The sequence below is a fragment of the Vanacampus margaritifer genome, chromosome 2 (genome assembly GCF_051991255.1).
Source record: "Vanacampus margaritifer isolate UIUO_Vmar chromosome 2, RoL_Vmar_1.0, whole genome shotgun sequence".
Taxonomy (NCBI): domain Eukaryota; kingdom Metazoa; phylum Chordata; class Actinopteri; order Syngnathiformes; family Syngnathidae; genus Vanacampus; species Vanacampus margaritifer.
The window spans coordinates 28470500-28484953 of NC_135433.1; the positions used below are offsets into that span (position 1 = coordinate 28470500).

A 14454-nucleotide genomic window follows, 5' to 3' on the forward strand; every position below is an offset into this window, starting at 1 on the left:
TCATTTTTAGTGACTTTACCGAAGCTTACTTATGTTGAGCAGTTAAGCTGATGTGCCAAAAAACACCAGAAACAAATGCAGTTGACTTTTATTACATAAAGCAAAAACCTGACAAGGTGCACAAGTAGATTTCATAAACCCACAGGGTTTTATAAGGCCATCATTTGTGGACATGTGTTAAAATTATACATACAACACTATGATTACCATTTTATTTGTCGTGATTCAGGAGTCAACAAATCGTAGCAAAGTCCCCGAAGTAGTCGGTATGCTGGGGAGAAAAAAAACAAAGCTGAATGAATATGATAGATTCAATCCAACCAGGTTGTACACAATCCTCAAATAAATTCACTTTAATTTAAATGGAATTGTTCCCAAAATAAATCATGTACAGTATAGAGAATTTATTTGTTCTGGTCCCTAAAATCATCAATATTATTAGCAAGCAGAAAGAGTAGTTAACTACTAATCTAAAATAATGGAAACTACTAGAGGTGCCCCAATGGATAAGCCACTGATTGTAATCGGGCTATTTCTGTGGAAAACTTTGTGATCGGCATATGTCCATCAATGCCTTTTATTGCTGATCACAAAAAGCGATCATCCGCAGCTCGAGCTAACTTTGCAGCCTGCAACCAACTGTAGACCAGCCTGTGTGCAGTGTAGCATTCCCTCCCTCTTTCCTTAACCCTGCACGGCCGTGTGGCAAATTAAACAAACAAACATGCTGCTGTGTGGAGCTTATGTGATTTGAGAGTGTGCAGCCAATTCATGTGATCGTATCGGAATCGGTACAAGGACCTGTCTCACTCATGGATGATCGGTAATGGACTCAGCAGCATAAAACCCTGATCAGAGCACCCTTTAAAAAATATATATATTTTTCCAGTTAGCTGACGGGGAAAATATTATTTGAATGTTATATATGCAAAATACTATAGGATAAAAATGGAAATGAGCATTATTTCAAATGTCCTTGATAAATAAGGACTAAATTTTAATAATAAACATAAATACAATATTTTTTATAAAAAGTAATTATTTATTGTGTTACAAATATAAATCAATTCTAAATAATGTTGTATACTATTATTACTTTAAGGGGAAGCCAACCCGCAATGTTACAATATGTTGTAGCCACCCCCACTTGCCTAAACGCGGCATTCTGATTCTGGTTAAGGTTGCGTTAATGGAATACAGCAAAATCCGTCCGTTTTTATTCATCGACTGAAAATGACATCACTGTTGCTCATAGCTCAGGTAACCACCAATCACAGCTCAGTTTCAGAAAACAGGTGAGCCGTGATTGGTGGTTACCTGAGCTATGAGCAACGGTGATGTCATTTTCAGTCAATCAGCAATTGGCAAAATGGCCTCCCCCTGAGATGGCAGAAAACAGGTGGATGTTGCTACTTAATTCATATTTCACAAATGTAATATGAATTACTATTCCATGTTGAGACTAGTTGGGGCTGCATACAGTAGAACATATTGTCGAGAAATTTTGGGGGTTGACTTCCGCTTTAAGAAAGTAAAAGTATATAATTTAAATAAAGAATAATAATAATAACAATATTAATTTAATTTAAGCACATCCGAGAACAGTAAAATGTGTCTTTTACAAATTCATTTACAAATGAACATTTATTATTTATTTAATTTTACTAGCTAACATAGAAAGAATCTAAGTTTTGATTTGAATGCCAAACTATTCCTCTGTACAGTATAGGGATGTATAGAATCCAGTATAAAAAGTCAGGTAGGAGAGAATGCGAGACGGCAAGGATGCGATAGAGGATTTCCGTTTACCTGTCCACCAGCTCGGCGCCGACAAGATCGTGGATGTGGTACTTGATGTGGAATTTCACTTGTGAGGTCGTCCGTCGCCCCTCAAGCTCGGCCTGTAACGTTTCCCCGTACCTGGACTTCTTCACCATGCCCAGCACGCCTTTACGACCTAGCAGGCGGGTAAAGGATGGCGGGAGGCGATTGGAGACACCAATATACTGTAAACATTTTCACACCCTCTTATGACTTTACTGTGAATTAACCAATCACATTCCAACTCATGTTAAACAAGTCGTCACATACCTGCCGCCATTAGTGCCTTCGTTTAACCAACCCCAAATAGGATAAGTTATTCAGATGATGGATGGATAAAGTTTGCTTGTTCTAGTATGCTTTTCTTGACATATCCAGACTTTTTATATCCACTGCAGTAAATGTGATCACTGAGGGAGTGGCTAATAAATGGGCTTTCCTGTTACGCAGATATGCAGTTCTGATGGTCAAGTGGATCATGTGCTGTCAGGCTAACGTTAGCTAGCAATCCAGCTATTGTGTTTTGCGACAATACTTAACTGAATATTTTATATAGACCAGTGAGAAAATCTGTTTAGAAATGGCTACTGATGTAATGTATACATGTAGGGAACTTATCTATAGTTAGTTATTACCTCCACTTGATTAATCCTCCCACAGCTGAATAAATGTTTTCTTTTCTTATCGTCAGGGGGATATCTGACAGCGCGACCCTGAACACAAGTTTTTGTCATTGTTCCAGTTCAGATCAGCGCCACCCAGAAATGTTTCTGAGTATAGCGCGAAACCCACCTTGTATGAAGTACTTGGTGAATCTGCCAGAGTTGGGAATGGAGAGCCACCAGCTGCCGGCGTCCCTCACAGTCAAGACTCCGGCCTTCACAAGCTGCCTGGAAGGCAAATAAATAAATAAATAAATATATATATATATCTTGAGCCTTTAGGCACGGTGTCATTTTCAGTCAACAACAAATATCAAAATGGCAAAACCCCTCAGATGAATACAAACATTGTTTTTCTGCTTAATTTGTATTCTACTAAGACAATATTAATCAGAATACAGTGTTTCAAAGAGTTGGTGCTGCACATTGAACACATTGTAAAGACTTTTTTTTTGTTGTTTTTTTTTTTTACTTGACTTCCCCTTGTGTGGTGTTCATATTTTTGTAGTTCAGTCAGGGTTCGTGGGTCTGGTGGGAAACTGATAAATGGACTACACTTCATTAACGAAAATGTGTGGGAATTTGAGAATTTGAGTTTGAATTCTACATTGTTGCAAGGACCAAGGTCAGAAACACAAAATGTTGACCCATGATCATAATTTCCTGTATGTAATATAAATGTGTTGAACATGTGGTCGGATACAAGCTCTTTACGGTAAATGAACCAAGGCCAAGGAGTCTGAAAAATATATTATTTGTATTCCTTTCTTTTCATAAGAAATGAAAATGCATCCCACAGACCTGAACACCATATGTGGGTTAGATAGTAATAGATTCTCAAAGACAGTCAAGTATTTATTATAACCAAATGTATGAATGTTTCTTATTTGTACATTTAACTACAAAAAAATCAAATACATTAAACAGAATATCGTTATAAAAAAAAGCGTATTACAATTGATTTAATATTTTTATATTTGTATTTAGAAAAAAAATGCATCAGTAATAAAAGTGCAAAAGTATAATTTAATTATAATAATTTAAGTAGCTCTAACTGTATAACTGTACAAGAAAACAAACATGCAATACATTCCAAAATATGTATTTAAATTATTTTTCATGTGTATTTGTATTTATAAAAATTATAAAATTAGTCGTCATTGATTGTTTTTTTGTTTTGTTTTTTTAATCTATCAAGGACTTTTTATGAATGCTCATTCCCAGTCTAAGGTATTGAATAAAGTTGATTCCTATCTAAATTATATTTAACTGTCCATCCATATTCCAAACCCCTTATTCTTCACAAGGGTCTCTGGATGCTAGAGCCTGTCCCAGCTAGTTTGTATTATAGAAATATGTTACTATACACAATAAAACTACACCTCCATCCATGTTCTGTAACACTTTTCCTGGAGCCTAACCCAGCAATTACACCCTTCTCTGGTTACCATCACAAAGGCAATTGTGAACAGCATATTGATGCAAACTGAACCCATTCCACAAAATGCAGCTATGTGAACCACTACACTACCAAAGGCCATATTTACTTTTACATTCAATTACTAAAGTATTTTTACAGGGTAGAGAAAAGTTTTTTCTTTACATACGTGATTTCAGCATCCGTGAAGAAGAACTCCCTGATCATCTGGTCTTTGTTGAAGCTCAGATCCGTGCAAGGTGACAACACTTTGTCCAAGAACTTGTCCACGGCCCCTCGGGTCTCTCTGCCCTCCTCTCCGGCCAACACTTTGGCCTTGTAGTCTGACGTGAAAACCAGTCCGAATGCCTCGGCGTCAAAGCCAAGCTGGAACATGAGCAACTCCCCATCCTCGCGCAGCTTATTCTGCAAGGTGTTTTGTTTTGTGATTTCTCAGTCAGACTCCATATCAGGGGCCACAGCAGGTCGATCAAATGCTCTCACACTACAAGCCGTATATGACCCATGGGCTAAAGGTTACCCAACCCTGGTTTAAAGGGGTTAGATAAATTAACACAAACAAACCGCCTTCACATGAGGCTTGTCAATAGTATACGCTCACATATTGCCTAAACCAAATGCAATCACAAACTCACTTGACATTACATGGGCAAAAAAAATACTCTATACGCACTAGTACTTTCGCCACATTTTTCAAAATCAAATCAACCGTAAGCCATTTAATGTGTACATTTATTATGTTAATTCACAGTAATTGACAAGGTGATGGATGAAGTGCTGACTGATCAATATTGAATTTGTGGGGGCTTGTGTGAACTTCGTTGTTCATTCACTATTTAGAGCAGAAGTGTCAAACTCAAGGCGTGGGGGCCATAGCCAGCCTGCCGCATCATTTTATGTGACCCGACAATGCAAATTATGTGCATTAACTTTGTATTTCTTGCTGAAATATTAAAATTGCAAATTGTCTTCACTTGAAAAACATTGAGATATTGCAAGTATTTTTGGTTACCAATCCACCGTTTAAAATAAATGTAATAATATTTGAGCAAACAGCTTTTACTGGCCTCTGGTTTCATAACTAGTTATTCATCATTTTGTTGCGTAAATGTAATATGAGGTGATCATATATTAATTTGGGTTCACATTCACAATCATAACAACCCTTCAAAGGAAACCCAAACTACGATGGGACCTGTGGCAAAAACGAGTTAGACAGGCAGGGTTAGGCAGGGTGAACCGTGACTCATTTTCATCCTCAAAATAAGTGTAACGACTGTTTCAATCTATTTAGACAAAAGAATGTCACTGACGTGTTATTATGACAATTGGCTTTTAAATTGAGAAAAAATATACAACATGGATATTTTTCTGTGGCCGGCAACTCGCCACGTAGCGCTATTTTGCCGTGAATTGCGTGAGAACTACGAGTACAATTTCTGCTTCAGTATTAGCTCAAGGTATAATGATTAAGGATATCCCCCCAAAAGTGTGAGGACATGAGTTCGAATCTTGCGCTGTACTATACTCCCCCAATTACAATTTCTTGACAAAATATATTCTATATGCTCTGAGGGTTATGGTTATTCACTCACCACCAAAAAATACTCCACTTACCACTTCTTTGTCCACTAGAGTTTTGTCATGGTGAATGCTGTACAGTTGGTGCTTCAGTACAATTTGAGGTAAGGTGTCATTGAAAAGCTTTCTGGGGAACAGCGTCATGAGATACTCCAGGCTAGCTCGGACATCAGTCGGACCTTTTGGAATGCAAGGCATTTTAGTTGACCCGAATGTATCTCCACCTCCCTCCACGTTACAAAACAGCTGTAAGCACCTACCTTGTTCATTACTCTTGATACCAAACTTCTCGGCGGCAGTTCGGCTTTTTTTCACCTTGAAAATGTCTGAAATCAGAGCTCGTTTCCTGTTCATACCTGTCAACGTAAAAAAAAAAAAAAAAAAAAAGAGTCATTTTTTATGTGTAACTTTCATAAATTTCGTTTTACCTGACACGATAAAGACATTATTTTAGCAGTGTTAGGCTTAGTTACAGCACCTTTCCCGACAGGGAGCACGAAAATGTGATGATTACGTCAATCACAATTAAAGTGCCAACAACACTTTTTCATACAAGGCTTATATTGTATGCAAACTTGAATACGCATTCAGTCCATAGTGAGTGATTTTATTTAAATTACAGTGTGTATCATAAGCTCTAAGAAAATAACGGGATGCGTTTTGTGCTTACCTGGAATGTTACTGTTGGCAAAACTAAACAAATATACATAATTTCGATCGAACTTTGTGTCAATTGGCTTAGCTTGAATGCTATAGTGCTATGGGGGTATGTGCCCACAGTCTTCTTCTATTGATCACCCCAGTTGGCCATTCTGCCCTCTGTGGTTACGGTTGTTATTACATGCCCCGTTGTACTTGTATGTTTTCTTCTTCTTTTTCCACAATCTTAATGACAATATTGCCCCCTGTGGTCAAACGTGGTTGCTGCGTCGCCAGTGTCTGCTGTGTTCATTTTTGCATATTTTTACGAACATAACAAGCAGAATGGGCCAGTATTGGGCCCTTATCATGCGGCTTAGGTTCGGAAATAGACGATAGTTAGAAGTAATTACTGCATTGGCCGCTGTTTAGAACCGAAACGAAGCAGGAACCGCGCTGTTTTGGGGGATAGCATAGCTCACAACGCTAATTAGCTTGCTAGCTTCCATTACGAGCTCTTTTCCTTTCCCCACGTTTACCCTGCTGATGAGCCAATATTAAATCAGAAAAATGTCGCCAATTTAGCATTCTTGAGTCGTGTTTAAGCATTACCGGCTGTGGTACGTCTCACTGAGGTAAGTCAATTGGCGTAAAAACAAACAACTAAACAAAAAACAATCTTGTTGTAGGTGTTGATTCTGCACAGTTATTAATACTGAAATGGTAGTTTGCTGTCATCGTTGATGAAAATGCACACACGTCCATGTGCAATATTGTTGCGTGCACATACTGCATAAAGTATTATCTCAGCTGTCTTGACTCAATATAAGACATAAATCTGAATCTCTAATGGTTTGATATGACATTAGTCCACCGTTTGCAGAAATAACAGATGCAACCCTTCCCGGGAAGCTTTCCATGAGGTTTAAGAGTGTTTTGGGTGATTTTTGACCATCTTTCCAGCAGCACATTTTTAAGGTTACACTAATGTCAGAGGAGAAAGCCTGTCTCTTTCCGCTGTAATTCATGTCAACGGTGTTCTGCAATTTATGACCTGCTCGCATCCTACAAATTGGGAATCACTGCATTAGAGCATTTCATATACTGTTGCTTCATTGAATGTGATTGTCAGTTCTCTCTCCCCAACAGGCAACCATGAACCAGCACCGTTCCCACAATTCCAGCTTCCAGCACCAGCGGCAAACATGCAAAAGATGGAGAGATGATAATGAACAAAATGAGAGAGGACATAAATTTTCCAAACCAAATCACCAGCAGCACTACTCCGGGCCATCAGCTCGGCAAACGTCAACAAGCACTCCAACTTTGAGCACCAGCAGGGAGCTTTACGAAAGAGACTTCCCCCTGTATAAGCAGCCTGTCGAAGTGGGTTCCTTTTCCCTGGACTCCGAGCGCAGGTTCTTCAATGACAGCAGGCAAATGAGGTACTATTCGGAACCTGAGAAAACTCCACATTTCGACCTGAGGGATGGCTATAGGGATCGTTATATAAAGAGGGACGAAAGTGTGAAGGAAAAGCTGGACCACATCCTCCGATGGATCTTGGCCAACAAACTGAAGCTCATGCGGAAGGCGGAGGCGTCGTCTTCATCGTAAGTAGAGGTGGGAATTGCAAACTTATTCGCCATCTAATGTCAGGATACAGGTGCCTTATTGACAATTTAAATTGATTCTACAGCTGCAGTCGTAACTCAAGACTCATTTAAATGGACATTAAAAAAAAACTTTCTACACTGTACGTTGTACAACATACAGTAGTAATTACAGTAAATTTAAAGAAGAAAAAAAAATTGACTTAACTGTCAGACGATTACAATCTTTAATCGTAATTAATCGCATTACTTCTATAGTTAACTCACGATTAATCATACATTTTATATCTGTTCTAAATGTACAATTTAAAAAAATCTCAGTTTTCACACTCTTAATATAAAAGTGGGAAAAAAATTAAACTAAGAGAAATATGGCTGTGTATTTTAGTCATTGATCTAGTAATTTCAAAATAATTCATAAAATTTAAAAAGATGTACTGTACTGTAAAAAAAAGAAGTCATTTTTCTGCCACTAGATGGCATAATTGCATTTGTAACATGGTGACAGTGCATTTTTCTTTTCCTATTAAGAGCTATTTAATCATGAAGTAACTTGTGAAATTCTGCACATTTTTAAAATTGTAAAATACAACTTGACCCCAGTCTCCACAAATATATGCATTATTAAATTTATTACTGCTAAATTTTGACGTAGACGACTGGATGTGTCTGAATTCCCCTACTACAGGCTTTCCAAGTAAGAGGCGGTCATTAATTGCATGTTAAAAAATGAGTGGCGTTAAAGGAACTTTAAATTAACTAATTAATGCACAAATTTTGACACCCCAAAAAAAACACACAATGGCCATTAAGTTGATGCAGTGACAAAAACGGATTTAATTCTATTAAATTATGCTCTCATTGTATAACAATACTATGGAGTTCGGTTTTCCTAAATAAAACCACAATTTGGACGGGACTACAACCACATCATAACTTTTTCCTCTCACTCCTTGTTAGAGGTTTGGATATCGACTTTGTAACGTGGCGAGGCCATTTGACCAAACTTCTGACCACGCCGTATGAGACACGGGAGGGCTGGTGCCTGGCCGTCACCCGGTTCAAGGGGACCCTTTACGTCAGCGAGGTGGAAACGGACGCCGCTCGCCGGGATCGAGAGAATCGTACTGGGAGGCACCAAGAAATGATGTACTGGGGGTACAAGTTTGAGCAGTATATATGCGCAGGTAGGGAGTTACGACTTTTTATGATCAGATGTCTACTGTTAATTTCTTCATATAGTGGCTTGGGTTGTTTTTACTAAAGCATTTTTAGCTTTTATATAGAACTGCATCCAAATGAACCACCAGTGATGAAAAACATTCTCCTGTCAAGGTTGCCAGTTATCTGCTATCAGTTAGGTCTGCTCGACCAAAACCTCCATTCGTACCCTCCTTAAAACTCTAATCTCCCATTTGTTCGTTGGCTAGCATGGAGGAGTTGCAGTAAATTTACTCTCATAGGAAAGGAGGGCAGTGTATACTGGTAGAGCTGCAGTCTGCAGACTTCCAAGGCCAAATATAAAAACACATGAACACTAAGGATGTGAACAAGTGAATTGAATGCAAAAAGTTAACACATTTGATATTGGACTGCTGGATATAACATTGCAACCCAATCATCTATTTTCGATAGGATAAGCTTTCATTAGGGTCACTTTCTGGTGTACAATATTGTCAGCTGAAGTATTGCAACTTTTTTGTTGTTGCTGTGATCAAATTATTTTGACTTCAAAATGTGCATTGTGTCTCCCTAAAAGACAAGAAGGACGGCTCCCCCGATTCGAGCGGCGTGGTCAACACCAACGAGGCCTTCTGCACCGTGGTCCAAACTCGTCTCTCGGATCATAGGCTGCTCTTCTCCGGCGAGGTGGACTGCCGGGATAAAGATCCGGACGCTCCGGCTCCCCCCGCCTGCTATGTGGAGCTCAAGACGTCCGCAGAGATCTGTACCCCCAAACAACGAAGCAACTTTCACAGGTGATCACTTTGAAAAGCGACAAATATGTAAATATAACATTGTCTTGGATTTAACCTTTTGCATTGTTTGCTTATCAGGTTCAAGCTGCTCAAGTGGTGGGCACAGTCCTTTCTCCCCGGAGTCCCCCGCGTCGTGGCGGGCTTCCGGGATGACGACGGAGTTGTCGTCTCCGTGGAGACCTTTCACATCGCCAAGATTTCACGGCTCATCAAGGTACGTATTGCAGGCTGCGCGCAACGTGAACCGGACGATTGCAATAACGCATCTGCGTCTTTTGGAGCAGGCCGAGGACAAGTGTTGGAGGCCAACAGTCTGCATGAACTTCTGCAGCGACTTCCTGTCTTTTGTCAAGCGTGTGGCGACCGAAGACAATCCTCAGTGAGTTCCCAGCATATTCATGGTGAACTAAAATTATGTAAATAATGACTTTTCTAAATTGTCACTATTATTTGGGTTTGCATCTAAATTTGCCCCATTGCACCCATAATTGCAAGTGCATTCTGAAAATATTTACATTTATTGATGATTATCTTATTGTGAATCATATTAATTCATTCACTCCCAGCCATTTTCACTGAAGCGACCCCCTTCACTCCCAGCTGTTTTACTGGATTTTGACTGATTTTGCAAGGCCCACAGAATATTGTGTTCTATTGCTATAAAAACATGGAACCTACCAAAAGAAAGATTAGAATCTCTTCTTTCATCAGAAAAAAAGTTTCCGTTTTGCAACAATTAGCATTCTAATATAGCTAAGTTTCATCATTATTCACAAATCTGTTTAGAACGGTGTGGAAATGATCTTGTTTGCAACATGGCCCTGGTTGATCTCTTATACTCTGCTGCCACCTGCTGGCCATTTTTGTAATAACTACCAATGCTTTACCTGTTCTCTCCAGTTCAGAGGCTGCATCAAAGCCTTCTGTATGCTCTAGCATTAAAAAAAAAAAAAAAAAAAAACATATAAATGCGTCTTTGGGACACTTAAAACATTTAAACTAGAACATATTTAAACGTTTTTGGGAGCAATTGAGTTATTATATATACATGAAATTTCTGATTTGTGCAATTTTAACAATATCAGTTTCTCAGTTTGTACACTTGCAACTTACTGATTATAAAACAAGAAAATGTACATAAATGCCAGAGGAGGGCACAAGGGTCAGACATGCACTCCTAAACTATATTCTCTGTCTTTCAGTGTGGTCTATCTGTTCTGCTGGAACCCTCGCTGTGACGTGACCTACACTGTCCACAGGGACTCCTCTTATTCTTTCCTGCCAGATTGGTACTTGAAGGTAATGAGCTAAAAGATTCTCGCCTGAGAGGTTCCCAGATGCGCTCAACAAAGACTCGACATCTATTTTTGCTGTTTTGTTTTTAATGGTGATTTAACAAGGACAAGCAAACTTTCACGGAAAGATCCCGCAAAATTGTAGCATTGGCGCCATAACAGAAGAGTACCCTTTGCCTTTTTTTACACAACTCTGTGATGCAGCATACCACCATCAAATAAAGGCATTTGGTGTGGCGTAGTGTCTCGATCTTGTCAGGGCAAAAACAGAAGACCATCCACTAAAAAATGAACTGCGTCCACTGATAAATGTATCTTCTTTTGCACGCGCATTTTGCTTCCTCTTAACATCCTATTTACCAAGGATGTTGCTCTAATCATATACCGGCGTAATCACGGCCACAAAGTTTGACAGTTGAGTACAGTTAGCACCTGCTTCACCACACGTGGCAGTGCTGGATTTGCGGCAAGAACACAATGGCAAAATTATAGCAGTTGAGAGAGCTTGTCTATCGCTGCCATGTCTGCGCCAAATATATGCATATTGCCTCATTTAAAAAACACGCATAAACCACCAGGGCGCAATCTAGTTGGCAGCGCAATTGTTAATGAATTTCCCCATCTAAACGTGCTTTGTGGATTAGACGCTCCCGGATTGATCCATTTATACCAGTTAGCACCACGCAAAAGCCACGCCAACCTTTAGTGGATTCAGTCGTGTGTGTGTGTGTGTGTGGGAGGGGGGGGGGGGGTCTTGTTTTTGTTACATAGTGGAGCCAACATTTAGGGATTTCACAGAGTTGTGGGGCCCACCCTTCCATGTGGGGCCATTTTGCTGGGCCCCACAAGTTTAGAACCTCAAGACTTGGTTTTAGAGTTTAGGTTTGAATTGGGATATGGCAGAGGTTAGGGTAAGGAATGGGGGTAGGCAATCATTTTTGATGGTTGGGCTTTGGGGAAGGGGCTAGGAAATGCATTATGTTAATGACATGGCCCCACAAAGATAGTAAAACAATCGTGTGTGTCTTTCTCTTTGCTACAGTATGGGCCCATATTCTCTTCTTTTTTTTTTTAACTATACCATTGTGTGGACCGACCTGTCCTTGTGGGCCTCACAAGTTCAGACCTCTTTTTGAGGGTCAAAACTTGGTTTTAGAGTTTAGGTTTGAATTTGATTTTGGTTTGTTTTTAGGGTTGTGATGATTAGGGTAAAGGACTAGGAAATGCATTATGTCTATGAGATGTCCCCACTAAGACGCAAAGACAAACGTGTGGGTGGGTCAGCGTGCATGTGTTGAAGGCAAACGCTTTTGAAAAGAGATTTGAGAAACAAAATCCACGTGATCTTGATAGTGCCGCGGGATCGTCACACTCGCACCCGATCCCGGCCAGATAAGGTAAGGCTAAACATTATGTGCTTGAATTTGTGCTGATAGACTAGAGCATTACACAAATACACTTCTTAATAATGGCTATCAACAAATAGGTGTAATTTGGCAGGATGATGTTCTTTATAATTTGGTATGATTCCAGACAGATGTTTGGGGTTAAAAGCCCTGAAAATGTGGCATTTAATATTGAGTTGCTGTAAACACTGATCCAGTATATGAAGATGGAAATGCTCACAGCTGGCAGTATTGTAGAACTGCACTAAGAGTTGTTTCTAATATATTGCATTGCATGTACCTCATTTAAAAAAATATATATATGAATGTACTGGAATAGGCAGAATTCATATATTGTAGTAAGTACAGTATAGTATAGGACAGTACTGTATAGCTAATGTTTTACCAATGAGTATGGATGGTGGGTATTTGAACACATTTGTTTGCTGATAAATTAAGTATCAATTTATAGATTCTGATGTATTTATTTTTAATAAGGAACCACAGTCACTTTTTTAAAATGATTTATTTATTTATTTTCCTACTCCAGCAAACTAGTTTGGCTGGAATTAAAATCTATTATGCCTCCGTAGTTTCATGATGCAACTTAAGCAGTAAGTACACACAGAAACAAATCCTCCATTGTTGAATAAACTGCTGCTATTCGGCTTTCGGGTTTGCAATTTCAGGATGACGCTAAAATGCACTAAAACCTTTACAGGTGAATTTAATTTGAAAACTTTTTATATTGCATGTCCAACTGATCAGTGTTTTTACTCAGTTTACATTTGGAATTCTCAATTTTAGACAACAATGTACCGTGAGACTTTGAGCACCACAAAGGAAATTTATGAAAGACTCTTGCCTCCGTTTAAAGAGCGAGTGAAGGAAGGGTCCTTCTCACTCGACACAGAGTTGTGGGGAGATTCCACAACGACCAGAGCCAGATGACATTGTGGAACCCGACGAAACCCCAAATTTTGACTTGAGGGACAGCTACAATGACCGCTACATAAAGAGAGCTGAGAATGTGAAAAATCTGGAACACATTTTGCACTGGATCTTGGCCAACAAGTCCGAACTCATGCAGAAGGGTGCTACATCGTCCCCTTCGTCGTAAGTTGCTACAGCGGTGCCTTGAGATGCAAGTCATCCAACTTGGTGAGATAAAAACATTTGGCTGTTTTTTTCTTCTTTAAAAAAAACAAACAAACATGAGTGCTGTATGGTGTCAGTAAACTCGACTCAACTCACTACAGCTTACTGTTAAAAGAAACCCTGACTAGTGACAAGTAAAGCGCTAATATCGGCTGGCTGAATAATCAGTCAAGCCCTTGTAATAGTTGTTTTCTGCTGATAATAAGGAATATATGCCTTTCAGTATTGTTATACTATCCATATAGGTATGTTGTGCTCCACTGGTGTGTTCAAATATCCACCGATTGAAAGTGTGATAGAACCGTGACACTGATGCTGTTCTTGAGCTCGCCTCGACCCGACCTGCAAAGCAATTCTGTCTTTTGGGCAGGGTGAGCGCCTCGGTTGGAAGCCAGCAGTCTTCTTCTTCAACTTGTGCAGCGACTTCCTGTCTTTTCTCAAGCGTGTGATGACCGAAGATGATCCTCAGAGTTCCAGAGTTTAAGTACTTTCTTATAGTTGTGTAAATGCTGAAGACAATTCACATATTGCTGGTTTAGAGCCAAAAACCTCCTACATCAAAATTTGGTCTACAGTTGCAGTAATTCATTTTCCACAAATCTATGCTACTGGTCAACCTACATGTGTTTAAAATGGCTTGTGGTCTTCGACAATGAAATGGTATTGGTTCAACATAATATTGTCTTTTTTGGTCTTGTGAAAAGTGATGATTTTGGAGGCACAAGTATTCACCTCGCGCCAGCAATGTTATTCTATACCACAGAAACCAGTTTTTATTATTACAGCAATTTTTTTGTCATTTCTAAAACAACCATATTTCTCAACCAATTCAAAACATTCCAACATCTAAATATCCTTACATTCAGGATATCTGGGCACCTCT

At 39.2% G+C, this 14454-nt stretch overlaps 2 protein-coding genes across 2 annotated transcripts; one reads left to right on the forward strand and one right to left on the reverse strand.

The window, feature by feature from the left end:
• Positions 1-76: 76 nt before the first annotated feature.
• LOC144044763 (winged helix repair factor 1-like) lies at positions 77-6338 on the reverse strand. Its single transcript, XM_077559368.1, has 7 exons — positions 6173-6338; positions 5763-5858; positions 5539-5681; positions 4091-4326; positions 2614-2711; positions 1810-1957; positions 77-271 (listed from the first exon to the last, which is right to left on the reverse strand). Exons 2-7 carry the CDS (start codon positions 5854-5856, stop codon positions 226-228), a joined length of 765 nt encoding a protein of 254 aa, XP_077415494.1. The 5' UTR covers positions 5857-5858; positions 6173-6338; the 3' UTR covers positions 77-225.
• Positions 6339-6400: 62 nt separating this feature from the next.
• dxo (decapping exoribonuclease) lies at positions 6401-11265 on the forward strand. Its single transcript, XM_077559367.1, has 7 exons — positions 6401-6776; positions 7291-7754; positions 8715-8941; positions 9514-9733; positions 9812-9947; positions 10018-10112; positions 10936-11265. Exons 2-7 carry the CDS (start codon positions 7297-7299, stop codon positions 11042-11044), a joined length of 1245 nt encoding a protein of 414 aa, XP_077415493.1. The 5' UTR covers positions 6401-6776; positions 7291-7296; the 3' UTR covers positions 11045-11265.
• Positions 11266-14454: the final 3189 nt, after the last annotated feature.

What these genes read in the sequence shown, in the direction of transcription:
- dxo (XM_077559367.1), top strand. Translation starts at nt 7,297, where the DNA reads ATGAACCAGCACCGTTCCCACAATTCCAGCTTCCAGCACCAGCGGCAA. An exon ending in TGAGCAGTATATATGCGCAG is followed by an intron (nt 8,942 to 9,513) that starts GTAGGGAGTTAC and finishes TCTCCCTAAAAG; the next exon opens with ACAAGAAGGACGGCTCCCCC. An exon ending in GCGACCGAAGACAATCCTCA is followed by an intron (nt 10,113 to 10,935) that starts GTGAGTTCCCAG and finishes TCTGTCTTTCAG; the next exon opens with TGTGGTCTATCTGTTCTGCT.
- LOC144044763 (XM_077559368.1), bottom strand. Translation starts at nt 5,856, where the DNA reads ATGAACAGGAAACGAGCTCTGATTTCAGACATTTTCAAGGTGAAAAAA. An exon ending in CTCTAGTGGACAAAGAAGTG is followed by an intron (nt 4,327 to 5,538) that starts GTAAGTGGAGTA and finishes AACACCTTGCAG; the next exon opens with AATAAGCTGCGCGAGGATGG. An exon ending in TTCACGGATGCTGAAATCAC is followed by an intron (nt 2,712 to 4,090) that starts GTATGTAAAGAA and finishes TTTGCCTTCCAG; the next exon opens with GCAGCTTGTGAAGGCCGGAG.